This window comes from Lacerta agilis, chromosome 16, assembly GCF_009819535.1.
Source record: "Lacerta agilis isolate rLacAgi1 chromosome 16, rLacAgi1.pri, whole genome shotgun sequence".
In the NCBI taxonomy this organism is placed as follows: domain Eukaryota; kingdom Metazoa; phylum Chordata; class Lepidosauria; order Squamata; family Lacertidae; genus Lacerta; species Lacerta agilis.
Genome location: NC_046327.1, coordinates 38,658,797 through 38,685,357, shown reverse-complemented (window position 1 = coordinate 38,685,357; position 26,561 = coordinate 38,658,797). Strand labels below are relative to the sequence as shown.

The 26,561-nt window shown below is 46.3% G+C and overlaps 1 protein-coding gene across 2 annotated transcripts in view; it reads left to right on the top strand.

Annotated features, from left to right (window-relative positions):
• LOC117060834 (angiopoietin-related protein 2-like) overlaps window positions 1–26,561 on the top strand; it is a 31,142-nt gene extending 4,581 nt beyond the window's left edge. Inside the window, exons 2-6 of one of the 2 annotated variants that reach the window (XM_033173395.1) lie at window positions 18,629–19,196; window positions 20,929–21,115; window positions 23,349–23,539; window positions 24,949–25,219; window positions 26,345–26,561. In XM_033173395.1, coding sequence (XP_033029286.1) covers window positions 18,629–19,196; window positions 20,929–21,115; window positions 23,349–23,539; window positions 24,949–25,219; window positions 26,345–26,538 — 1,411 coding nt within the window. In that variant the 3' untranslated portion in view covers window positions 26,539–26,561. Of the gene's footprint in view, window positions 1–18,599; window positions 19,197–20,928; window positions 21,116–23,348; window positions 23,540–24,948; window positions 25,220–26,344 lie in introns of both variants that reach the window. The other variant, XM_033173396.1, reaches the window with a different exon arrangement.

Genomic DNA, 26,561 nt, shown 5'->3' with positions numbered 1-26,561 from the left:
GAAAGAAGGAATTGGACTCTTTGAGTTCTGTCTGAAGCAGCCGGGCGCAATAAGCAGCCAGGTAAGGCCACTGATATATTTGATTGGCCTGGGAGAATGCACAGTTCCAAGTTACACAGAAGCCAAGCAGTCCAGAAAAGTTTCCAGTTCTCATCTATATTTAGAACAAAGTTACTTATTAATGGGTGTATTTTTATTTCTTTCCCTTCAGCTCAGTTCTGTGTCTGAGAGCAAGAGAGCAAGTGTGTATTTTAGGATTCCTGGATTCTGTTCAGAACGCTTGGATGTTTTTTTGGAGTGTGGGGAGGCAGGGAGAGGAGTGATACTTGTGAATAATGAAGACAGTATCCAAACTATGTTATACATCCCTGAGTCAGGCCATACTGACGTCTAAGGTGAAATCTCTGTTTAGGAATGGAAATATAGTAGATCCGAAAGATCCTGCCACTTCATGCTACAAATGAACACAGGAGCCAACTCCAAAGGACAAGATCACTTTATGGGGATAAAATAATTGAGGGGGCTGAAATGGGAGATATCTGAATGAGTAATCCAAAATTCAGAGAGTCAGCTCTCCTGGATTATGTCTACAGTTTCCACCCAGAAAGTTTAATGTTACAGTTGCATCAAAGGGAGAAGTGTGCTGTGCATTACATATTTTCCTACTTTGCATAATGTTTTCATTAAAAAACAACCAAGAAGAAGGTTCACTTCACATGGGAAAGCACAATGTGCATGTTCAGTAGCACTATAACAAGCTTCCTCAACCTCAGCCCTCCAGATGTTTTTGGCCTACAACTCCCATGATCCCTAGCTAGCAGGACCAGTGGTCAGGGATGATGGGAATTGTAGTCTCAAAACATCTGGAGGGCTGAGGTTGAGGAAGCCTGCACTATAATATGATTTTTTTAAATATTTCTTTTAAAAAATCTACAGATGCTCAGGAGCTCTCTGGTCAGGGTCCAGAGAACTATTTGTGGAGCAGAGAATGTGACTTGGGAGGTGCTGGTTAACAAATCAGAAAAGCCTTGGAGCAGTAATCCCTTTATTTCTATCACATGCTAGGCAATTCTATTAATATGTAAATCATGATCATGAAATACATGCTTTATGGAATTGTTTTTATTTCTGCATTTACAATTTTAAAATTGCAAATGGGCTGGAGGAGATGCTCTTTTCTTCTTTTGGATTCACTGGTGGAATTCAGATTGCTGAGAATATCAGCTTTCCTGTTTCTTGTGACTGAGGTTTTTTTAAAAAAATATTTTTTATTAAATATTTTCTTGATTTACAAAGGTGCAATGTGTCTCGTATTTTTTCCATGTAACATTTTTACACATCAGTTTCGTTTGTTGAGACATTAGGAAGAAAAGGGGGAGAGAGGTGGGTGGGGTGGGAGAACGATGTTTCTGTTTTACCTGATATATGTAGGGTTTGGTGTCAGCGTTGTTTGTGCAGGGTCTCTGTTGTTCACTTGTGCTCTTTTGGTGGTGAGAGAGGTTGGGGTTGGGGTAGGGTGTGATTGTTCATTTGTGGTTGGCTGTGGTGGTCTTTGGTTTCCTGTGTGAGTGGGGTGGATGAATGTTTTTGATCAGGTTAGCCATATTGCTTTGTATGATGTCGGTAGGTTTTTGTCATTGTCTTGTTGGGCTGTGTGTGTGATGAAGGGGAGCCATACTGGGGTGGAGGCGTCTTCTTCTATTTGTCCCCGTGTCAGTTTCAGCTTACTGGTTAGTTTTTCTAGTAGGGCTGTTTCCCATACTGCTTGTTACCATTGGTCCATGCTTACTCCTGACAGGTCTCTCCAGTGTCTGGTTATGATGTTTCTGGCTACTGAGAGTAGGTGGGTTATGAGTTCTTTGAGGTGTAAGTGGGCATTGTTGTCTTGGAAGATGTTTAGTAAGACAAATTCTGGCGTGATTTCTTGCACTTGCTTGGTTATCTTACATATTTCTCGTATGGTTGTTGTCCAGAATAGTTGGATTTTGGGGCACTTCCACAACATGTGGAGGTATGTGCCTGTGGAGGTGACCCTCTCCAGCATTTTGGTGAGGTTCCTGGGCGTATTAGCGCTAATTTTCTTGGTGTTAGGTACCACCTGTGGGTTAGTTTCAGGGCGAGTTCTTTTCTTTTCATTGATATGGATTTAAAGTGGGGTTTAGACCACATTCTGGTCCATTGGGTGGGGTTGATTTCATATCCTATGTCATCCTCCCATTCTTTTTTGATTGCGTCTAGGGAGTTCATGGGATTTTTAAGTAGTATTTTGTATATTGTGGATACCATCCCTTTGCCGTGTCCCTTTGTTATTAGGATGATGTTTTCAAAGGCTGTCAGGGGTCTAGTAGCTGCTGATTTTACTGCTGGATTGTTTAAGAGGGCATGTAATTGGTGCTGTGCTAACCAGGGCATTTGGGTGTCTTCTAGTTTGTCCTGCATTTCCTGTGTTGACAATGGTTTGTTATTTTTATTAAAGTCTGTTAGGCGATATAGGCCTTTGGTTTGCCAGGTTTTTATTTGGAGGTTTTGTGCAGCATGGTGGAATAATGGGTGGTAAACCAGGGGAATTAGTGGGGATGGGGTTGGGGATAGTTTGCCTGTTTCTGTTTTCCATGCTTTGAACATGGTTTGTGTGTACTTGTTGAGTGTTGTGGGGATTTTTCTTAGTTTTTTTGGGAGGAGTGGGTATACTGTGGTGCAGATATTTTCAATTGTGTCCCTCTCTAAGTGTATCCATTGTTTTGTCTCATCTTCTGGGATTACAGTATATGGCGTATTTGGTTGGCACTGTAATATGCTTTTATGTTGGGGATTCCCCATCCTCCTTCTGAGGTGGGGAGGTGCAGGTATTTATTCTTGGTTTTTTGTGTGAGAAGATAAAGGAATGTAGTTTTCTCTGCCATCTGCGGAGTTGGGTTGGGGGAATCCAGATTGGGAGGGTTGTAACAAGTAGGTTAGTTTTCGAAGGGTGATCATTTTGATCATGGCTATTTTGTCTGAGAGAGTGGAATTCATGCTGTTCCATCTCTTTAGGTCTTTGTTTATTTGTTGCCACAGGGGCTTGTAGTTGTGGAGGTATAATTTATTGAGGTTTTTGGTTATTTGTACCTCTAGATATCTGAACGTGGTATGACAGAGTTTTATCTTGGTGATATTAGTGAGTTCTCTTTGGATGTGAGGAGGAGTGTTGAAGCACATGGCTTCTGATTTTGCAAAATTTACTTGTAGGCCCGACAGCGTTGAGTTCTCTGATTAGGGAGGTTGCTGTGTTTAAGGGGTCTGGTGTTGTGACCATTAGGTCATCTGCAAAGAGCCCTAATTTATAGGTTCTGTCTTTTATTTCCATTCCCTTGATGTCTGTGGCTGCTCGGATTTGGATTGTTAGTGGTTCCAGAGCCAGGATAAATAGGAAGGGAGACAGTGGACATCCTTGTTTTGTGCCTCTTTTGATTGCTATGGTGTTTGAGTCCATATTGTTAATTCTGCATTTTGCTGAGGCTTGGGAGTATATTTGTTTGAGGGTTTGTAGGAAGTTGGGGCCAAATTTCACGCTAGTTAGTACTGCTAATAGATATTTCCACTCTAAGCAATCAAAAGCTTTGAGGATGTCTAGGGACATAATTGTCAGTAGGAGTTTAGTTGCCTTGCTGTGTTCAATTAGGTTCAGTAGTTTCCTGATCAGGTCTATAATATTGCAACCAGGGACGAAGCCGGTCTGGTCTGGGGCTATTAACTTGGATAAGAAGATTTTTAGGCGGTTGGCCAAGATTGTTGTGAATATCTTGTAGTCTTGGTTTATTAGTAAGATCGGGCGGTATGATTCTACTTTGAGGCTGTCCTTCAAAGGTTTTGGGATGGAGACTATTTTGGAATAGGTCCAGGTTTTGAGGATGGGCCCCCCTTTCATGATGTCATTAAATAGGCATGTCATGTAGGGCATCAGGGGTTCTCTGAATTTTTTATAGAATTCTGCTGTGAAGCCATCTGGGCCTGGGGCTTTGTGTGGTTTCAAGTTTTTGAGGATCGTGTCTATTTCCTCTGGGGTGATAGGACTGTCCATGAATTCCTGTTCCTCATTGGTTAAGGTAGGCATGGTCAGTCCTGCTAGGAATTATCTGATTTCCCCCTCAGGTGGGTCATGGGAGGTGTATAGGTTGGAGTAGAATTCTGCAAATTCTGAAGTTAGTGACTGAGTTTGAAAACCTGAAGGCAGCAACTATAAAAGATCATGCTTTAAGGTTCTCTTTCTTCTTAGAGTCTAACTATTTGGGGCCCCTTCAGAGCAGATGAGAGTAGGTGAGGAAGTTGCCTCAGGGTGTCAGACTCTGGATAGCTGGATCCACCTCCTGCACTTGTCAGCCACCACCTCCTCCTCCTCCATTGTGTGACCACCGTGCATCAGGCTCCCACTAGCCAGTGTGTGCATTTTTGTACACATCACATGGCTGGAGAACTGCATTATAAAATCAAGAAAAATTGGAGAGCCGCGTTGTCTCAGAATGCACAAATTGAAAAGGTTCCACCTTAAATGTGACCAAAATTGAATTTTCCCACAATTCCTATGTTGAAGTAACTTCCTGACTTCCATTTGTGCTACAGTTTCTAAGCAAGGGTTTGGGACTTTCAAGCATGGGTGCGAGAAGCTTCCCCTTTGTCCTGCCATTTTCTCCAGGGAAACCTGTTCTTTACCGCTGAATCGGAACAAACAGTGTTTCCCAGGGAAAGTGGCAGGACAAAGGGAAACTACTTGGACTCCTGCCTGAAAGTCCCAAACCTGTGCCTAGAAATTGCAACACAAACAGAAGTCTGAAATAGCCCTTATGTGTAAACGCTGCCTCTTTCAGGCAACTTGGCTAGGGAGTTGCCTTCTTGCCTTTGACCACATTTCTATGCCAGCCAGATACTCTTCTGGCATAGAAAGGTGGTGGCATATAGAAATGTGGTCAAAGGCAAGATAGCAAGTAATCGCCCTCAGCCAAGTTGCCTGAAGGAGGCCACGTCTAGAGAATGGAATTTCCCCTCTGCAGAGAACCATCCATTGGTACCATTTGCATTTTACTGTTTGAATCTCCCTTTCTCCTCTTGACGTCTGACATGAGAACAGGGTCAGGGGTGATGAGGAGGTTAAAGAAGCAGTGATAAGCACCATACGGCGCTGCCCAGAGAGCCTGGGAATGGACCCTGTGTTTACACAGGAAAGAGGCGCCCTCTGTAACCAGGCGGGCAGGCGCTTGTTCTCTTCAACATCCCTCCCCTCAAGCCTCAGGGAGACACTGCTCTAACTAAATCTGTGCTCTTGATTCCTCCCTAGACCCTGCCTGGTTTTGGTTAGAGTGAAGCCCCACTCTGTGTTTGTCCTTGCTTGCACACAGAGCATTTCACAGCACAGGCAGGCAGCAAACCATTTCAGTAAAGTGTAGCATCATCACACATGAGGTTTATGTCAGCTTTGTTGTCAGCTACAAACACAAATGTTGACTGAGCCGTGGCTGTAGTAGCAGGCGTTTGATTTTCCTTCTGAATTCTCTCACAGATTAATAGCATCCATGCATGAGGATTGTGCAAAAGCACAAGGAAATGTTTATTTTAACCATTGGTATTTGTAAAAACCTGGACCTTCACATGCAGTATTTTTATTGTCTCTATGAAATGCTCAGCTACTGCTCAGTTTCAGAGACAGATATATCTGTCTAAGAGCTGTGGGGCTGGTTTAAGGGCCTTTAATGCATTCAATGCAATGAATGAAAACTGGTTCTGTCAGGTTATCAGCCTGCTTAATTCTGAACCAGGAGAAAGCCAGCCATAGAAGACACTTACTGACTCCCCAAAAGATCTCCCAACATACTTTTCTTCCTCTCTGTTGAGTTTTTTTAAATTAAGGAGTGTGTGCGTGCATGTGTGCGCATGCGTGCGTGCGCGCGCACGCACGCACACACACACATCAAAATGTATATGTGCCCCTTTAATATTTATTTAAATAGGTTGATGAGCTTTCTGAAACACATGGGGGGGGTGCAACAATCTTGGCCTTCAACTTTGGTTGTTGTGGAGAATCCAGACTTCCTTTCCTGTGAAGCTAGTCCAAGGGGGAGCAGCTGCCTCCCTAGATCAAGTAAAACAATAGAAATTCTTAACTAACTGACCGTGTTGGTTCTGCCCCGAACAAAAGTCCTGGCTACGCCCATGATTCTGAGGGGGACAGTTGTGAAGGGAGACACAAGCTATTCCCTGTTTCTCTTCCAGAACTGAACAACTGTCCTCTGAATAATTTATTTCACCTAATTGGCTAAATTTCTTGAATGTCACATGATGAATGTGAATTGACCCTTAGGCGTTCAGGCTTGATGGAGAATTATATCCTATGGAGTACAGACTAGGCTATGGGGTAAGGAGGAGGAGGGTCTCAGTGGAAGTACTTTGGGTATATACAGGATATAGGGTGGACAGGTGAAAAAAGAGGTTGGAGGCTCGTGAACCTTTGGCTGTTGTATAGAAGACTTGCTGACATTGCCTTCTATACTACATTTAAATAATCCTTTTCAGGATTATTTTCAGCCAGCTACCCTAACAAGGAAGATGGTGAACTTGAACCAAAAGCAGTCTGGGTGATGGATGGATTATAAGGAAGAAGAGGAGCCTCTCAGAATCATGCACTATGGGTTAGAGGGGTTAGTTTGGTTCCTGAGGCAAGACTTGCCTGTTTCTGAGGATGAAGGCTCTTCTCCATTCTCTCACTTTCCTGGAAGGCTGGGCGCAAGTGTTTCCACTGAGCTGAAGGCAGTTTGACGGAGGGATCATTGCTTGTGATGCTTTGCATGCCCAACATTCATCTCCAATAAACAGATTTTGCAGGTTTGGCTAGTGGCTGCATCATGCATGGGGGGTGGGGGAGAGGAGTGCGTGTGTTCCCTGTATGAAGTAAAACTTATTCCAAACCACTTTCAACTCTCTTTAAAAAGAACTTTCATGTGCCTCCAACCAAACTGTCTTGTGCTACATCCCGTCCCTACTGTGGAATTCCAGATCCATTAATGGGAACTGAAAGGCTGCAGCCAAGAAGCAGGAAGTATATAACTGCCTGTCTCAGTGGTGGTGACTTTAATGGCCTTTCCTGAGACAAACTGGATCCATTTCCCAGTGCATATTGGCAACAGCTGTTGGCATTGAAGCACAAAACCTTTAGATCCAGTCCTGTAAATTCAGAGCAACAACGCAGCACACACACCCCATTAAAATCTCTGTCTACTTTATTTACTTGTTTGTAGACAAAGGAGGGGAAAGGGAGAACCAGAAGGAAACCTAGTTCTTCAATAGCTGAAAGTACTTCTCAATCTCCGATTTTGCTATTTGGCTTGCCCCACTCTGAGGGAGAATCAGGGGCGGAGCTACCTGCCCCAGCACCTGGAGAAGCGAGCGTGGGGGGCGCTGCTTGCTATCTGCCACACATGCAGCAAGCATGGGGAGTACTAGTCTCCCGCGGCAGCATCATCCCTAGCAGTCTGCCGCCCACACAAGTGTCTGGGGGCGCCGCCCACGCAGCAAGCGTGGGGGGGTGGCAGCGCAGCAATGTCACCCGCCCTCATGGCTGACACCCAGTGCGCATTGCACCCCCCGCACCCCCCATCCTCTGCTAGTGGGGGCAATAAGTCAGCAGATGAAGCTTTGTCCAAGAATGAATGCTATTATGAAAAATAAAAACTTTTTAAAGCCTTTCTTGGACTACCACGCCCATCATCCCTGAGTGCTGCCCTTGCTGGCTGTACATGATGGGAACTGTAGTCCAGCACCATCTGGGAACCCAAGGTTGAGAAAGGCTGGTCCAGACCCACAGTGACAATATCCACTTGCTTTGGGGAAGGAAAGTTGACCGATTCTTTTCATTTCAGTGGGAATATCCATTTCAGTGTATGAAACTGTCATCTATTGCAATAAATGCCCTTTTGAAACAATGGAACCATCCAAAATCAGGGTCCCTGTCCAAAATAATGGAAGCTGCAAGGGCCAGCTGACATGACTAGGCTCCATTGAAATAAACACAAAGAACAAATAAGGCAAGGAATAGTGTCTGATAGGCAATTGAGTTGGTGACACAGATAGACCAAATAGGGATTAATGGTGGGGAATAGCAGTAATGGGGTGTTCACCCAGCCATTGCATCCTGTATTTTCCTTGTGCTGGTTCTGTCTTTTCTCATGCAGAAAGGCTCTTTAAAAAAAAAAATAGTGGGAGAATAATTTAATCTCCAGTGACATAGATGCTTTTAGTATTACTCTTCCAACATTTTAAATGGGCACTGATTTGAATGTGACATATTGGGAAAGTGGGCCTATCACAGCTTAGCATACATTAATTGTAATATTTGTGATGGGTTCTTGTGAACTACAAGTTTGCACCCTGCAAGAAGACACTTGCTGCACTCAGAAAGGCAAAGAGTGATGCGCAGTGGATTGCCAGACAATGGGCCTGTAAGACCATAATGGGCTCTTGAGCTCTTGAGCGGTGGATTCAGGAACACGAAGAGGCAAAAACCATGCAGGTTCAACAGGATTTATTTTGAGTTGCATATGCAAAGCAAAAGGCACAATCCAAAAGTTGGACTGAGCACTGAGAGACTGGCGCGTACTCCTTATAAAGACAATACAGAAACCGAAAATAGAAACCGAAAATTGGCTCAAGGTTCACATGTTCCCTAGGAGGGTAACCTCCCAAAGCCTCCCCAGTCTGGGAATGTGTACCTGGCGAGCTTTGAATGTACTTGGCAGGCTTCCCAGAAATATAGCAACATAAGCAACAACAGTCCCCTATTGTATGCTGAAGGTTGAACCTATTCATAAGGCATGTGTGTGTCTAATCAGCAAGAAAGCATAACTTCAGTTAACCGGCAATAATACTTATTGCATTAGATAGGAAATACAAAGGCATAAATCAATAATACCCATGCAGGGGGATGAGTCTACTAACTAGGAAATACCTTACATCTTAATGGACTGAATATAATGTTAATACAGCAAACAGGAGCCAACTCCAGCTGCATTCCTCCTGTCTGCTCAGAAAGCGCATGCATCCCGTCCAAGGCTGAGAGCCCCCCCTTGCTCACACAACTCAGAGCTGCCCCTCTCCCAAAGACCCATAGGAACAATACACAAATATGCAATCAATACATACCAATACATGTAAGGATACGCAACTCCAACAAGCCTGATGCCTCCAGTATGATCAATCAACAAGACCAGCTCTTAAGCCCATTAAAGGCTAACCACAATTAATATTAACGGCACATTCCTTAAAAGGGGCTTTCCGTCCCCCTCTCTCGTGATGGTGTTTCTATGGTAACAGCCAAGGTGCTATTTCTGTATTAACAGGCCATTGTTTTAATTCCAGATCGTGCACCGTTATCAAAACCTTGAAGCTGCTGGCTAGTTTTGGCTGATTTCCCAGAAATAGTTGAAGAAGCAACATTAGGCACATTCCTTTTCCAAGGTCTCTGCCTCTAAGAGACTGTCTCTCTTAATATTCAGCAATACAGAAAAATTATATTTTAAACAGGTTAGAAAAGCAATTAAGGCATTTATAATCAATATGGGATATTTAGCTATTGAACTGTCCCCTTCATTCCCTCCTTTTCTCTTCAGACAACTCGGACTTTCCAAGTACGAGTTCGTCTGACGGATCCTCCTGAGCCAAACTGCGATACAGGGTCATTTTATAGGGATCAGTTATCCTTTGCACAGAATCAGAAATACACTTTTGGACACATTGGGCTAAACAAGGGGCCATGTAAATTGATAACAAAATAACAAACAGATATGGTCCTCGGCCATAGGTATAATGGACATTGCCAGGAGACCAACTGTGAGCCACTATCATGTAGCACCTTCTCTCCATTTATGGGGGTAGTAACATCATTAACTTTCCGCAATGGTATGCATGTTCGTATTTAAAGGCAGTCAGGTTCAATGGGATGGGTATCAAAGGCATTTCCACCCTTTGCATCTATGGGGCCTGACATGCGTACCGAGCAATTTTCCTTTGGGTTCCTCCCCACAACCTACGCTCCTGTAGGTGCCTCAATAGGAAAAGAAATACCACCACCATGTAAAGTATAGTTAACATGATGCTAACACCTAGAAAACTCAGTGTATTCTCTCTTTGCGTGGTGTTCTCGTGGGGCATCAATTCTCTGCTCTCCACCTTTGGGGATCAACGTATAGGCCACACGTACCACAGGAAGATTTCCTGCTGTTGGAAGTATTCCAAGCAGCTTAACTACTGTTTCTTCCTGACCCTGGGTTCCTGGAACCTCCACCTGAGGGAGTGACCCTTCCATTTATTGACGGGGGAAACTGACTTGCACCGTACACACCTCCTTTCTAATTCCTGACTCAGATGGTTCTGGTATATCGCTTGGCCCTTGTGGCTATAGCGATCACCGTAGAGCGATACACCTCCTGTGTGATGCCCACCTTCCGGATTAGGAGGAACGGTCTATGGACCCACTCCTGTTCCCCAGTGGCCCTATAGGCCCTGCCTTGACTGGTTGGACAAACCAATGGAAGCACTGTCCTGCTGTCCAACTGTCCTGATACCGTTCAGCTGCTGATGTTTCCCAGTTTCTTCTGCCGTGCGTAGAGGTGCCAGCTTCCCGGGTGTGGCACCAGCAGGGCTGTCGTCTCGCGGACATCGAGAAATAATCAGGAATCACTGTCCAATCTGCTTCAACTTCCTTCACACGCGGACGGTGGACCCACAGGATGGTACCGGTAACTTTCACTGTCGTTGGAATAGACAGGAGAACAGTACGCTGCCCTCGCCAGGCCTCGCAGAATGGGGCGGTATGTTGACCCACACTCAGCTCCTGGTTCGATAGCGGCAACGGTTCCACCAGCACACAAGGCGTTCTAGCCTGGGTCCACCTGTTCAAAGACAAAAATCTGAGACAGTGATTGCACATCATGCTCAATATCTATAACATTTCTCGAAACAGCTGAAACCATTTCCGTTGTCTCTTCAGCACAGGATACTTCAGCTGCTTCTTCACTTCCGAAGTTTCTTCTCTAGCTGTAATTGCTTCTGTGGTTACTTCTTGCTGCACTGGAGCTGCACAAAGTACATTTTCCTGTTGATTTTTTCTGTTTCTGCTACTAGCACCTGCTTCACTGCCTTCTGTGACAGAACTCTTTCCTTCCTCTGATAAAGCACCAGAGTCCGAGGTGAGGGTGCCTCCACCTTTGGTCTTTACTGCTGCAGTTGCTACCATTCCTGTGAATTTCGCTTTAGTTGCTAGCTCTATGCTTCCAACCTTTTTTCTTCTTCTTCTTCTTCTTCTTTTTTTTTTTCTTCTTCTCGGGGGATCCACAGTTGACTCACTTTTCACAGTGCCATCCTCTGTGAACTCGGCCTTAGTGCGTTTTGATCCCAAAGTAAGCGCATCTTCCTTGTCATTCTGCAAAGATCCTTCAGTTGCAGTTACAAGCGTGACATCCTTCGGTTCATTACTTTCCGGAACATCAACTTCAACTTTCTTCCGTGCCTGCCCATCTCAAGGTATGGCTGGCATCTGCTACATCCATTTGGATGACATTCACTACCTTTTGATCAGGTGCCGAGACTGCAGCTACTCCCCTTTCCATAGATCTCTCAGCTACAGCTTGCTCTGTTGATGTTTTTTAGGGCAGGATCATCTTCTACTTCATTCATTGAAGGCCCCTCAATAACAACTGCATAAACATCTTGCATTTCCCTCTGCTCAGGAGCTTCAGTCCTGTCACCAATTACAGAGGCTTTATCAGAATTTACCTCAACACATGTCGCAAGGGAATCTGAAGTATCTTCTACCTCAGAGTTGAAACCGACCTCATTCTCCACATTCTGCAGGATCTCCTTTAGTCCTGGCTGTACGGTGGCTGCGGCTTCCGCTTCCATAATTCTTCTGACTGTTCTGAAAAGATCTCCTTATGCACCTTCTCAGGAGGAAATTTCACTTCCACTATGCGCCCTCCTTCTCTGCAAATACCTTCACACCAGCCTTGAGGGCTGCCTTTTCTATGGGGGCTTCTGTTTTCCTTTCCTTAAGAATAATATCACCTTCTGCTGTTTCTACAGAGGATGCCATTTTCTTTGCTTTGTGGAGTCCTCTGCCTCAACGTCTTTGCAAGAACCTCGCTCCACCATTTCCCTTGGCAATCTCTACAGCAAACTCTATATCCACCTTCTCTGCAGGTGTTTCCATATCTAGCCTTTCATCTGGCCGATCTGATGAGGCCACTGTTTCTGCCTTCTCTGCAGGAACCTCTGCTTTCACCTTTACATCTGGCTTCCCCGTGATGGCCTCCACACAAACAGACACATTTGATTCTTCCGCCTTTGTGAAAGGCTCCAAGTTCTCCTTTAAGTCTGCTGCCTCTGCTTCTACCTACTCTGGGAGGAACTTTATTTCCACCTCTTTGACACGGCCATCCGTTTCTATTCTCCACACATGGATCTCAGTCTCTGCATTCTGCTTGTAGACCTGCACTTCCACCTTTCTTGTGGGCAAGTCTTCTTCTACCGTCTCAGCACGGAGAGGTTCAAGTTTTTCATTTACCATTGCCTTGCCTTTGCCTTTGCCTCTGCCTTTGCCTTGCCTTTGCCTTTGCCTTTGCCTTGCCTTGCCTTTGCCTTTGCCTTTGCCTTTGCCTTTGCCTTTGCCTTTGCCTTTGCCTTTGGCTTTGCCTTTGCCTTTGCCTTTCCCTTGCCTTTGCCTTTGGAAATACTGGTTTCTGATTTCAACTACAACATTCTCTGTGCTTACTGGTGGTAAGCCAAGTGCGGCATGTTCGGCCATACCTAGGTCACTGACTTCATTTGCTGCATTCTGCACTGGAACTGCAGTTATCTTGCTCCGGATAGGTGCCTCAAACACAAAAACTTCGGCACAGGGAGGCTCAGCTTCCTTTTGCTGCCCCATCGGCCGCCCTATTCCCTTGGGTCACAGGTTCCTTTCCTCTCTGGTGCCCTTTGTAGTGCCTCACGGCTATCATCTCAAGGGTCCAGACGGCTTCCAACAGTTCTGCTAGCTGGTTTCGGCGTTTCACATTGCGCCCATCTGATTCCAGCCACCAACATTCTTTCCATATAGCTTCATCCTCGTTAGTATGAGGAAAGCATACTCAAAGTCTGTATAGATGTTTACAGTTCGTACATTGGCCAACCATAATACTTGGGTGAGGCCACTAATTCAGCTGTCTGAGCTGACGTTCCCGGATCCAATGGACCTGCTTCAACTGTTGCATATCTCGCTACTCTCCTCCAATTCTGAACAAAGCTGCTTTCATCGGAGAATGAAATCTAGGCTTGGAGCCTTGTAAGGAGATCTCGACCCAACAAGGGGATGGGGCACTCTGACATATATAGGAATTGATGGGTCAGCGTTCGCCCCCAATCACGCATTCCATGGGTTGTAGAAAAGGCTTTACTTGACTGGTCCCTGTGGCCCCTGTAACTTTGATTGACCGATTGCTGATTGCTGTAGTTGCCACTGGAACTACCGAGTATTCCGCCCCCGTGTCCACCAGAAAATTGACCAAATGGTTCCCCACTTGCATCGGGACCATGGGTTCAGGGGAACCCTGAAGTGAACCCGGTCCTCCCTATTGCTGGTTCTCAAAATTTGCCAGCCCCATGAGTACTGGACCTCCTTGTCCGCTATTCCATTGGTCTGTATGATAGGAGTAGCGACTTTCACTGGTTCCTCTTCTTCCACTGGTTCCTCTTCTTCCTCGGCTCGGTTCTCCTTGGTTCCAGCCTTCGCCCGTTCTCCTGCTGGGGCATTCCCCTCTCCAATGGCCTTCTTGCCTGCACAGTGCACACTGGTTTCTCCCTAAACCAGTTCCGCGCCCTCTGCCTTTTCCTTCAGTTGCACGTCCTCTTCCCTTCCTCATTTCTTCTTCTCCTTGTTGCTTCTCCCCTATAGCCAGTGCCAACATATTCAATTTCTTCTTTCTGTACTTCTCTTGTTTCCTTTCCTTTTCCTCATCTCTATTATCATATACACGCTGAGCAGTTGCTATCGTCCACTCCAATGAATGGCCTTCTAAACCACCCTTCCTCAGTATTTTCTTGCGGATATCTGGGGTTGATTGGGCTATGAAGGTAGTTTTTAATAATATCTCATTATTCCCCTCCTCTGGATTTAGGGGTGTCCAGATTCGAAATGCCTCCTTCAGTCTTTCCAGGAACATGGCAGGACTTTCATCAGGCTTCTGGATAATTTCAGAAACTTTTGCCATATTGGTGGGCTTTCGGGCATCCCTAATGAGCCCTTGGATCAAAGTGCTCCTATAAGATTTGAGCTTCTGCCTGGCATCTGCCTCATTGTAATCCCAGTTGGGATCTGTGGGGGGATATTGAAGCAATCTTTCTCCCTCATCTACTTTGTCGTCTGCCAGAAGGCGATGAGCCTCAGTACGTACTCTCTGCACTTCTTCGCTTGTTTGCAATTTCTGCTGGCAATCTTCCCAAGTAGGGGTAAGTGTTTTCATCAAAGAAGTGATCAACGTGATCACCTTCTCGGGGTCCTCAGAAGTTATTTCTTTCACTCTTTCCATTTCTTCTTTTAGCATCTGATGCTCCTCATGTTTTAGCGCCCGCTCATATGTACTCAGGAAGGCTCTTAAATACTCCTCAGAGTCTTTACTTTTGATCTGAGCCAGCTTCAAAAGCCCTTCAGACACATCTGCAGCAGCCTGCCACCTCTTCATGATCAGCCTAGCCCTTTGGTAATTTACTGCAGTGTTCTCTGGGGTTCTGGCATGGATGCCAGGGGTACATGGCAAATCCTCTGGTTGTTGGTTTAACTCATGGGTGGGATACACACTTCTCTTAGGCATTTGAAGAACTGCCTTGGGGTCTGTTGCCTCTCTCTCTCCTCCTTGTTCCTCTACTGCCCTCGGAGCCTGGCCTCGCGGCGATTGACTCGGTGGGGGTTGGAATGGAGCACTGGGAACATAAGGGGTTGTCTGCTGAACAATGTCTAAGTCTGTTCTGTCGAGATCACTTGCTACTTGCAACTGTGCTTTCTCTCCAGAGCATGGCATTATCATCTTTTTGCATTGTTCCTTCGGGTTCTGGTCTATGCACCCTTTCCATATATTTACATATGGAATCTGATCCAGACGTGTTTGGATTACTGCTGCCCACAGTGGGTTCACTTTCACAGGATCAAAGGATCCTTCAGATGGCCATCCGGTGTCTAGTGTTGGCCAATCCACTTCACAAAGACTTCTCATCTTTTCCTTGTCTAGCTTGATACCATAGGCATTGCCTTTGTTAGCTAACTTCCAGTTGTTCAAAATGCACTGGAGCGGGGTCAGTGGGGTTGAAGAACCTCCCCCCATTTCCCGCGCCTTCAAACGTGCTTGCACACACACACTCGCACCCGGGGTTCGTGGCCTGGGCAGTCTCCTGCACACAGGAATCTCACTACTTGCCAGTCCCGTCTCTGCCAAGGCAGAGATCCACACTCAGTTTTGGGTTTCCTCTACGGTCCCCCACTCATACACTCTTTACAACCACACAGGCGCTTCACACACCACCTTCCCAACCTATCTCTGGTTCCCTTCTGGACGTTTCACCTACGTCCAACCCTTTTTCCTCCTTTGGGAGCAGCGTTGGGTCACGTCTTATACCTGTGCGTGCCCACTAGCCCTCTCCCAGTTTCTAAGACATCCAAGACGTCCTAGTTCCCTTTCCTCTTTTGGGAGCAGCGTTGGGTCACGTCTTATACCTGTGCGTGCCCACTAGCCCTCTCCCAGTTTCTAAGACATCCAAGACGTCCTAGTTCCCTTATAGACGTTCAAGACGTCCACCCTTACCCTAGGGAGTGGCTTTCAGTTGTCTTATGGACTGATCGGGTCCACTCGGTACAGACCTATACCACCTCCCAGAAGAATGATCAATTCTTCTTTCCTTATCCCCTCTCCCAGGAGGATTCCTTACTTACCCTTCCCGCGGGTTGCCCTTCAGCGCTGCTCCTTCTCCTGTTCCTTGTGTCTGTTCCTTCGCGGCAAGGCGGTGGCCACAGAAACGGCTTTCAGTTTCCCAGTCAAAGGTAGCCTGGCGTGCACAGAAACTTTCAAGTGTTTACAGCGACCACAAGCCAGACCAGAAAAGGCACAGACCTGCCTTCATGTCAGCATCCAACACTCAAAGAGCCCTGGCCCACCCAGGGACGCCAAAATGTAAGACCATAATGGGCTCTTGAGCTCCCGAGCGGTGGATTCAGGCAGCATCCAACACTCAAAGAGCCCTGGCCCACCCAGGGACGCCAAAATGTAAGACCATAATGGGCTCTTGAGCTCTTGAGCGGTGGATTCAGGAACACGAAGAGGCAAAAACCATGCAGGTTCAACAGGATTTATTTTGAGTTGCATATGCAAAGCAAAAGGCACAATCCAAAAGTTGGACTGAGCACTGAGAGACTGGCGCGTACTCCTTATAAAGACAATACAGAAACCGAAAATAGAAACCGAAAATTGGCTCAAGGTTCACATGTTCCCTAGGAGGGTAACCTCCCAAAGCCTCCCCAGTCTGGGAATGTGTACCTGGCGAGCTTTGAATGTACTTGGCATTCTTTCGTATATTCTTCTCCCTGTTGCTGACCTATGCCTTCAGTGCATCTGAAGATGGTGTGTAACTGGGGTTTGTTCAACCTGGCATGTCTCCGTGCCAAGAAAAAGTGTGCTGCACCTGAGAAATGCTGTTTGCAGATAACGCAGTCTTGACAGTACACTCAAAGGAAGCTCTGCAGAAACTCATCAACTATTTTGCTCAAGTCTGCAGTGAGTTCAGCCTTACCATCAGCCTGACAAAGACCAACATCTTTGGTCAGGACATCACTGGCACTCCATGCATTAGCTTTGGTGACCACACACTTGAAGTGGTGGACAATTTTTTCTGCCTAGGTTCAACCATAACCAGCAATGATGCAGAGCTAGACAAGCCTATTGGTAAGGCAGTTATGACAATGGCTCACCTATCCAAAAGGGTTTGGTGGAATGTGGTGCCATTTATGCCAATCCATATCAAAGGTCTACCAGGCTTGTATGTTGAGTACGCTGCCGTGCCGTGTCAGGAAGATTTGGGCATCACATGGCAGAACAGAGTGTTGAACAAAGATGTGCTTTTCCAAGTCCAGATTGCCAGCTGGCAACATCAACCCTGCTGTGTGCAAATCCCTTGCAGAAGACTGGACTGCAGTGCCTGGAGACAGCCTGGCCATGCATCCATAGCAGTGATCAGAGGAGGAATGAACACTGGGAGGAGCACAGAGAGAAGAAACACAAAGGTGCATCTGCAGCAGCACAACCGGATGCCTTCATCTGCACCCACTGCAGTAAACCATATTGGTCTCTACAGCCACAGCAGACACTGCGACTCTCCAACAGTTTGACTCCACTCCCCAGGGAACACTCCTGGATGCCTACCACTTTATGACACTCTTTATTTATACTGATATTTTAATTATTGCTAAAGTGCTTTCATGAAAGGAAAGTGTGGTACTATGGCACCACAATGCCCTTACAATAGACAGTCCAATAACTTGCAACATGACACACCATTTCCTCCTCACCTGAGCACAACCATTTTGTTTCTAGTGGGTCCCAATGACAAACCAAAGATTCCTATTTCCACCAATTGTCACACGCTGAGGGTGTTATGTATGCATGCATGACATTGTTAATAGCTGGCAGGCTGCCAATCCTTGCTGAGATGGGGCCAGTGTTGTGATTCGCTAATTGCAGCATTAAGGCAACCTATCACAGGTGGCATCTGTGTTTTGCCTGAGGCAAGTGCCCCTTTTGTCATTCTTGTTCTTCTGGTTCCTGATGTTCCAATAAATCCTTTCTGAGATGAATCTCGGTCTTGGGTCATGCCTGAACCCACCTAAACTTCAGAGGGAATACCTAAATTTCAATAACCACATTTGAAGAAGCTATTATTTCAGTAAATGTGACAAATTACCTCAGAGTCTGTAATCAGAATGCACACATTCATCTGATTTAAAACAATAATGTAGAGGTCTTGTGCAAGGGCACTTTATCATAATCTCAGTATTTCATTGCTGCTGTGGGGGTTTTTTGGCCAGGGAAATGTGTGGTTGTCACAGCAGTTATAGAAACCTCCATGGTATTCATACGTTTTTTGGAATATTGTCACCTACACTCATCAAATCAAAGACCAGATTGATATAGCTAAGTATCACTCTTTCACAGAACCATTAAAATAATTTTTTTAATGGAAATGTATATTGCCCTACCACCAAAAGCACAAGTTGCTGCTGCTGCTGCTAAATAACGTATTGTTGCTATTCTAGTTTCTGAAGCCAGACCTCCCCTATTCATAAACAAACTGCTCTTTTGACTCACAAGTGAAAATAACTATTGGGATAGGTTTTTCCAATATATTTCCTTCTGTGCAGGAAATATTTGGGGTCATTAAGAGTCAAGATCAGGATTGCTCCCCTGTACTATTTCATGTGGTTTCAGTCATGTGGTTTATGTACTTATGGGTGTGTTTACCTTGTGCACTTCTGAACCTTTGTTTTATTTATGACACCTTAGAATTCTTACACCAGCCTTTCTTCTGATAGCATGGAGCCTCACTACTTGGTGGTGGTGGTGCTGAGTCTGGCCAGGCCAGGCCTGTCAGGTGTCGAACCACTTACGGGGCCGAAGTGCACCTACACCTTCATCTTGCCGCAGCAGAAGTTCACAGGGGCCGTGTGCTGGAGCAGCGTGCGCCTTCCCCCGGAGGCTCCAGGCCTCAATCGCTCTGAGGTGGCCGAGCTGCGTGACCAGCTGAACCGTCAGCAGGCCCAGATGGAGGAGCTGCGCCGACTAGTGGAGGTGGACGGGGCAGTGGTGAGTGAAGTCAAGGCCCTGCGCAAGGAAAGCCGCAACATCAATGCTCGTGTCACCCAGCTGTACACTCAGCTCCTTCATGAGATCCTCCAGCGACGAGAGCGGCCAGTGCAGACATCGCAGCTGGAAGGGAGGGTGGCCAACGCCTCTGCCGAGGCCTTGCGCGTGGCGGCCAGTTATCGCCAGCTGGAAGGGAAGTACCATGCCCTGGCTGCCCTGGTCAACAACCAGAGTGCCCTCATCAGCCAACTGGAGAGAGACTGCCAGCAAGGAGCCAGTGGCCGGGTGAGCCCACAGGTACTGGTCAAAATGAACTGGGAGACAGAAATGGGAGAAATTAAAAGGGTCACTAGAGCCAGTCATCTGGTGATACTTAGGCTGCTGTGCCTGAAAAAATACCGTAAATAAGGAAGGACTAGGGCAGACATCAGCAATGGTGGAGTCCTGGAAGCTGCCCAAGGATACCTAGTGCTGATGCTGACCCTGGGGAAAAGGGAAGGGGTGTGACAACAGCAATGCCAAGAAGACAGGAGCTGGTGTTTTTTAAACCATAGCTAGGCCCCAAGCCTTCAAGGAGGAAGCTACACTCCCCCTCCAAAATGCTGTGTCCTCTAATCCTAGGTGTACATGGTCTAGTTCTTTTGCTGAGTGCACCGCTTCGAACTGTATGTGCAAACTCACAAGGCAGAATGCTGCTGTAGCCATAAATAATAATAATAATAATAATAATAATAATAATAATAATAATAATAATATCAATGTACAAAACAAGCTTGTTAGGGGAAAGAGTTCCAGCATAGCTTCTTCCCATACATGCTAATTTTCCATGTTTGTTTTTGAATGGAGGAGCATTCCAGCATGTGAGCCCCATCTGCAGCCTGAAGGCACAGAGCGCTAAGCAACCTTTGACTCTCCAGCTGTTGTTGGACTCCAACTCCCATGAACCTCAGAATGGCCAGTGGTAATGGGAGTTATAGTCCAACACCTGCAGTACCACAAGTTCCCATCCCTAATTTCATGAAAAATAAAAGTATTTGGTTGATGCTCAGAGCCAATCTCTTTTCGCCCCAGGACTGTGCCCTGTGCAAAAAAGTGTCTGAGCCTGATCTCTGGTTCAAATTAAACCCTGCATAGAAAATACTATGGTGGCCCTCCCACAACCTGATTTTTCAGCAGCTTATTGGAAGTAAAGTTCCCCACCACTTTATTTCTATGTCTGCAAATGGTTGCTACATTTCTACATGTCCAGCAACTATTGAAAGCACAAGAGCCCTGATAGAAAAAGGACGTTAATCCTTTTTACTAATTCCCTCTGTACAACCTTTTCCAACGTGGACAATGAACACTGGGAGAACCCTTTTTGTGTAGCTGCTATTTGCCCATCTCCCCCTTCACTTGCCCACAACCACTTCAGTCGATGGAATCTTCATTCTGCCCTTACAAGGAATCTGTCTTTTAATGCGGCTGCAATGCTCATGCTGCAAAACTCCCTGCCTGCTAACAACAAGCGGACACCATCACTGCAATGCTTCTGGTTGCCTGATAGAAATGCTTTTCCTTTTGGTAAGCCTACCAAGACTTTTATTATGTACTTTTATTATGTTTTTAAAAATTCTTTTGATTTTGTCTATATTTTTATAATTTTATTATATCTACTTGTTTTTAAAGTTTGTTGATTTCATCAGCATTTTTGCTAAATATTTTAGGTAACCTCAGCTGTCAAAATTTTCTTAATTAAAAAATAGGATTAAGTGGTCTATAAATGTTAATTTAAAAAAAAATGGCTCTAGTGGAGTTAGGACAAAATACAGTCATTCCTAGTCTAGCTTTTGGGTTTCCTGGAAGCATATTTATCACACTTAGAACTGCCACCTGGTTTTCTGGTTGTGCTCCTGTGCTTTTAAGAGCCCTTGAACGTGCTCTAAATCCCCTGCTCCCCCTTGAACTAAATGATGCTACACTCAAACTATACTCTTGTAGACGTAGTTCTATGTTTTTAGGGTGAGTTATTTCTCCTTTCTCTCCACAGCCACCCCTGGTGCCAGTGGTACCTCACAACCCTGCAAGCATCGCCAATGAGAGCAGGGTCCATTTTGATGCCATCAATGACATTCAGAGAGACCAGACGGTACCTGCCCAGCACCAGCCACACAAGGCAGCAGTGCCACAGGACGGCACTGTTCAGCCGCCTGCTGCCGTGCCCACCAAGTCCACAGGTCAGAAAGAGAGAGCAAGTCTATTAGGAAGCAGCAGGCCAGAGGCCGTGCAGGGCAAATGCCAACAGCACCAACCTCTGCCGCCATGATGTTCGCACAAAGAACCAATGAGGTGGTAAAACCACTCCTGTGGATAGTGGATTAATGTTCCTCCCTGCACATGGATCCCAAGATGTCAAAACAAAATAAAATAAAAAATTCCTTCCAGTAGCACCTTAGAGACAACTAAGTTTGTCCTTGGTATGAGCTTTCGTGTGCATGCACACTTCTTCAGATACCAAGATGTCAGGCAGACATGTTTTTGCCAGCTTTCTTTCTATTATGCTACTTTTGTACCTGCAGGGGCTATAGGTCTAATGTCTCCTCAAAAATCAAATGACAAGTGCTTCTGTTTATCTGACCCCCCCCCAAATATCTTTGGGGTGTTAGCATCCCAAATTCTGCTGGCATTACCTTCTAAAAATAGGAAAGTGACTGCCAGCTACCAAGGTGATTATTCCATTGCTGTCTGCTGTCCCTGATGAAACATTTAACTGATCATCCTGGGCTCTTAGCAAACCATCAGCCTAACAATTACTCAGTTGATGGTTATTAGGATGGTCTAACATCTGAAACAAATCCAAAGTACCTATTTTCCTTTGGGAAATGTGACAAGCTATACTCTCCACTATGGGGTAGCCTGCGAATGATATCTCATTTCTCCACTTTCCTCCCAATTGTGTCATGGGGGCCTCCTGCCCCTTCCCTGAGGCATCTGCAGCTAAGAGCCAAGAAGGTGGTGTGGCATACACAAGCAAAACCACCACCCTCTTAATTTTGGAGCCTCCGGTCCCCTGGCCTAGTACTGACATTTGGGTGAACTTCAAAGAGCAATTGCTAGTGGAGGGCCACTGATTTATTGTCATAAATTTGCATACCATTAGCTACTGCAAGCCAGATAGATAAAGGCAGTTGTATCTCTTACTGATGGGCAAAACCAAAAGGTATGCATATCACAGTATGCCTGCCCCTAGGTCTGACCTTCCTAAGGCCTGTGGCCGCCTAATGCTGGAGGCACAAATCTGTTGGGATTTGTGGTGTGCATTTAAATGACTGGGACCTGCATAGGAGCACTGCAATGCTCTCATGTACACTTACTAAATGAAGAATCTGAAGACGTGTGCATGCACATGAAAGCTCATACCAATAACAAACTTAGTTGGTCTCTAAGGTGCTACTGGAAGGAATTTTTTTTATTTTTTATTTTGTTTTTACTAAATGAAGTGCCTAAGATTCTACTAATATATCTTCTACTAATATATAATAATATACCTCAGGTGAGCTCATGAAGAAAACTTTTATTTTCCCACTGTTGTTTGGAAGCTTCCTGAGGCATTTGCCTGATGAAGGATTCTGTGAATCTCAAAAGCTTGCACAGCTCTTCACCAACCCAAATTTGGCCAATAAAATGTGCATTTCCCCAACTTTCTTTCTCATCCTTTTTGAAATGTTTTATAATGTTACAATAAACATGTGAGGTAGATTAGCTCTGACAGAGTGCTTCTAGATAGGAGCTCAGCGTTGTGGTATCACAAATGGGTTTCTGGCAATAGGTTTTTCTTTTCCTTTTTACATATGGGGTGGCATTTCTATGCCAACACTATTGTGTGGACACTGAAAAAATGAAAAAAAACTTGCATGCACGAGGAGCACAGATCCCATCTGGAAATACCCAAAAAGGCCATCCAAGTGAGACAGGGCATCACCCTTCCTGTGCTACAGAACTCAATGATAACTTCCAAACTAGTCCCTGTAATTAGCTGCCCCTACCTTGTTCATCGTGGGTGAAGACGTGGGTGGCGCTGTGGTCTAAACCACAGAGCCTAGGGCTTGCCGATCGGAAGGCTGGTTCGAATCCCCGCAATGACGGGGTGAGCTCCCGTTGCTCGGTCCCAGCTCCTGCCAGCCTAGCCGTTCGAAAGCACGTCAAAGTGCAAGTAGATAAATAGGTACCACTCCGGCGGGAAGGTAAATGGCATTTCCGTGCACTGCTCTGGTTCACCAGAAGTGGCTTAGTCATGCTGGCCACATGACCCGGAAGCTGTACGCCGGCTCCCTCGGCCAGTAAAGTGAGATGAGCGCCGCAACCCCAGAGTTGTTCGCGACTGGACTTAATGGTCAGGGGTCCCTTTACCTTGTTCATCACACTGTGTTATTTGGTCCCTGTTCATAAATTTTTCTCTTCCTGGCACAGGGCCGTGGCGTGACTGCCAAGCAGCTCAGCAGAATGGGCAGACCAGTGGCATCACCATGCTACAACCAACTGGTGCCCGGGGAATCATCCAGACCTGGTGTGACCAGGAGTATGACGGGGGTGGTTGGACTGTCATCCAGCGGCGGCAGGATGGGTCGGTCAACTTCTTTATCACCTGGCAGCACTACAAGGTGTGTCGAGGATGTGGCTTCAGGTGCCACATGAAGGGAAGAGCAAGGAGATGAAGGGGTCCAAGCTGGGCAGGGGGAGGGGCAGGAGCTATGGGATGCAGAGGGTCACTTGGGGTTAGAGTCAGAGATCTGGAGGCTCATGGTGGATCTGGGACTTATAGGCTGAAATCAGAGTCACAGGTGACAGGTGATGCCAGAGGCCAGGTTCAGATATACTGCTCTTTCATGGGTATTCAGCCTTCAGTTTAGTTGCCAAGGTTGAATTTGTAGGAAATATTTCGGGATAGGAAATCCTGGTATGCAAAAGGCTTCCAGCAGCACACCTGTGAATCTGGTCTTGACACAAAGCAAGGGGTACTCTGCCACCTGCTGTGCTGTGCCCACTTAGCCAGATGGAGGCAAAAACACATTAAGTTATGGACTGAAAACATGAGCTAAGGCAAAAATAGATGTGATAATGAGGGCAGCCATGTTTGCTCAGTCACATGGCAATCCCATTCTTGCATTGTGTGTGTGTGTGTGTGTACACACACACATACACATGTCTAGTCTTAAGATAAAAATATGTGATCTTTAGGGGACCTGCTGGCAAAGTGGACCATAGAATGCTCTTATCAGGAGACCTCTGTATTAAGGGGTGAAAGCTTCCTAGATTTTTCTTAGGGTTTCCTTCTCTCTTTTTCCATTACTCCAGAGGTATGGGTTGAATCTGGCTACAAGGGGAAGAGAGGGTGCCACACCAACATGGTGCTATGTTGTGGTCTGGTGCTGGATGCTGCGGACAAGACAGCAAGGCAGGTCGGAGGTTGTAGGACCATGGAGCATATTGCTCCTGCCAAGGTTGGGTGCCTTTTGAAGCACCTTCCCCCAGTTGACCTCTCCCAAGCAGCTCTGTCCCTTTGTGGATAACATTAGAGACTTAAAAGGGAAACACTCTGGCCTGAAGACAGGCCCTCCTCCTCCATTCCAGGTCTGATCTCCTGGTACACTCCCTACACCACTGGACTGGTAAGCTGCAGTGGAAGGCATTGCGTTCATTAGGGGAAAGTGCATTTAGGCTCGTGGTCTGCAGCCTCAGTTGTCTCCTGGTCTCCAGTAGCAGAGTCAGAGCCCTGCACTGGATCTCGTTCCTTAGTGGGAGACTCTGCAGCCTCTGGCTCTCACATCTTGCTGCTGGACTCAGGTCATCACCACACATGGCAGCTGACTTTGGGCACTGAGCTAGCATGGTGTATGTATGCTTTGCTGGTTTCCTGCTGCAAAAGGATCCACATATCTCTGCAAAGTGGCCTGGGGTGGAGGTAGGAGTATTAGCTCACTCTTCTACCCTGTGGCTAGCACCAGCTGTTCCCCTACAGCCAGCCAGCGCCCACCTGCTAACATCTTACTTGCTGTGTTTCCCCCTTCAGAATGGTTTTGGGAACTTGGAAGGAGAACACTGGCTGGGTCTCGAGTTCATTCACTGGCTGACTCGCCAGGGCTCATACGTGCTGAGGGTTTCCATGGAAGACTGGAGTGGGCGGCAGGCATATGCGGAATACAGCACCTTTGCCCTAGAACCTGAGAATGATTTCTACCGGTTGCGGCTGGGGCGCTATCAAGGCAGCGCTGGCGATTCCCTCTCCTGGCATAATGGCCGACAGTTCAGCACCCTCGACCGTGACCATGATGCTTACTCAGGTAAGGAAAGAGGACACCAAGAGCTGGGGAGGAAGGAATTGTTTATTCCTTATCTTTTTATCACTTTTATCCTTTTTTATCATCAATCCGGACTGATTGGAAGGGTGCATGCCTGCCATGCTGCGTCCTCCTCATGTCGCCCTCCGTGTCCCGACCCCCAGAGGTGCCCGCCTGGGCGCTATGAAGATGTGCTCAGCCGCTGTGCCTGAAAGTATAGAGAAGAGGGAGACAAAAAAATATAGTATCCAAGCAAAGCAGTTGTCGAAACAAGTAATTATTAGACCTGTTTCTCCTGTGTCTGATTCCGAGAGCACGATATCCTGCACTCTAAGGAGATTTACCTCACAGCTCACAGCTCCAAACTCTGTCTCATTTGCCCACAGTATTCAGAACTGCAAAACTGGCTCTAAACTGTTTCTCTTCTGATGCCACTAGCTGGAGGGTGCCACCTTCCTAGACTGATGGATGCTGCATTCTAAGGCTGGAGAGAGATTCCCAGCCATCAAGAGAACTTTGCCTGCTTATGTTAGCTCCCAAGTATTAAGCAGACACCTGGCTAACAAAGGGCAGAACCCTTAATACCACTGTATGGAATCCATCTATGAAGTCCAGACCTCTCAGGGAGGTACACTAAGAAGAGCCTCAGATGATGATTGCATGGTTTGAGTCCGTTCATGTGCAGAGATGTGGTCCTTGAAGTATTGTGGTTCTGAGCCGTTTAAGACTTTCTAGCTCAAAACCAGCACTTTGAATTGGGCCTAGAAACTAATTAGCAGACAGTGCAATCAGGACAGGGTTGGTTAATATGCTCAAACCATCTTTTCCCAGTTGCCAAATTGTGCTGGGGTGGGGAACTTGTGGCCGCCCATATGTTGTTGGATGACCTGTCTCATCATCCCTCTCCACTGGCCATGCTGCCTGGAGCTGACAGAAGTTGGAAGTTCCCCATCTCTATTCTAACAGCATCTGATTTCAGGATTTGATTCATGGGCACAGCTGCCCCCCAAAAAAAAAAATCAATAGAAATACATAGCTGAGGTTCTCCCCCCCCAAAAAAAAAATCCTGGCCATGCCCATGGTTTGATGATAAATTATCTATTCCCCACCCCTCTTCTTTTCCCACAGGCAACTGTGCCCACTTCCAGAAAGGTGGTTGGTGGTACAATATGTGTGCCCACTCCAACCTTAATGGTGTCTGGTACAAAGGAGGGCACTACCGAAGCCGTTATCAGGACGGGGTCTACTGGGCAGAGTTTCGTGGCGGTGCCTACTCACTCCGCAAGGTGGTCATGATGATCCGGTCTCCACAAGGCACCTGATTTCTGTACCTGCGAGTAAGAAA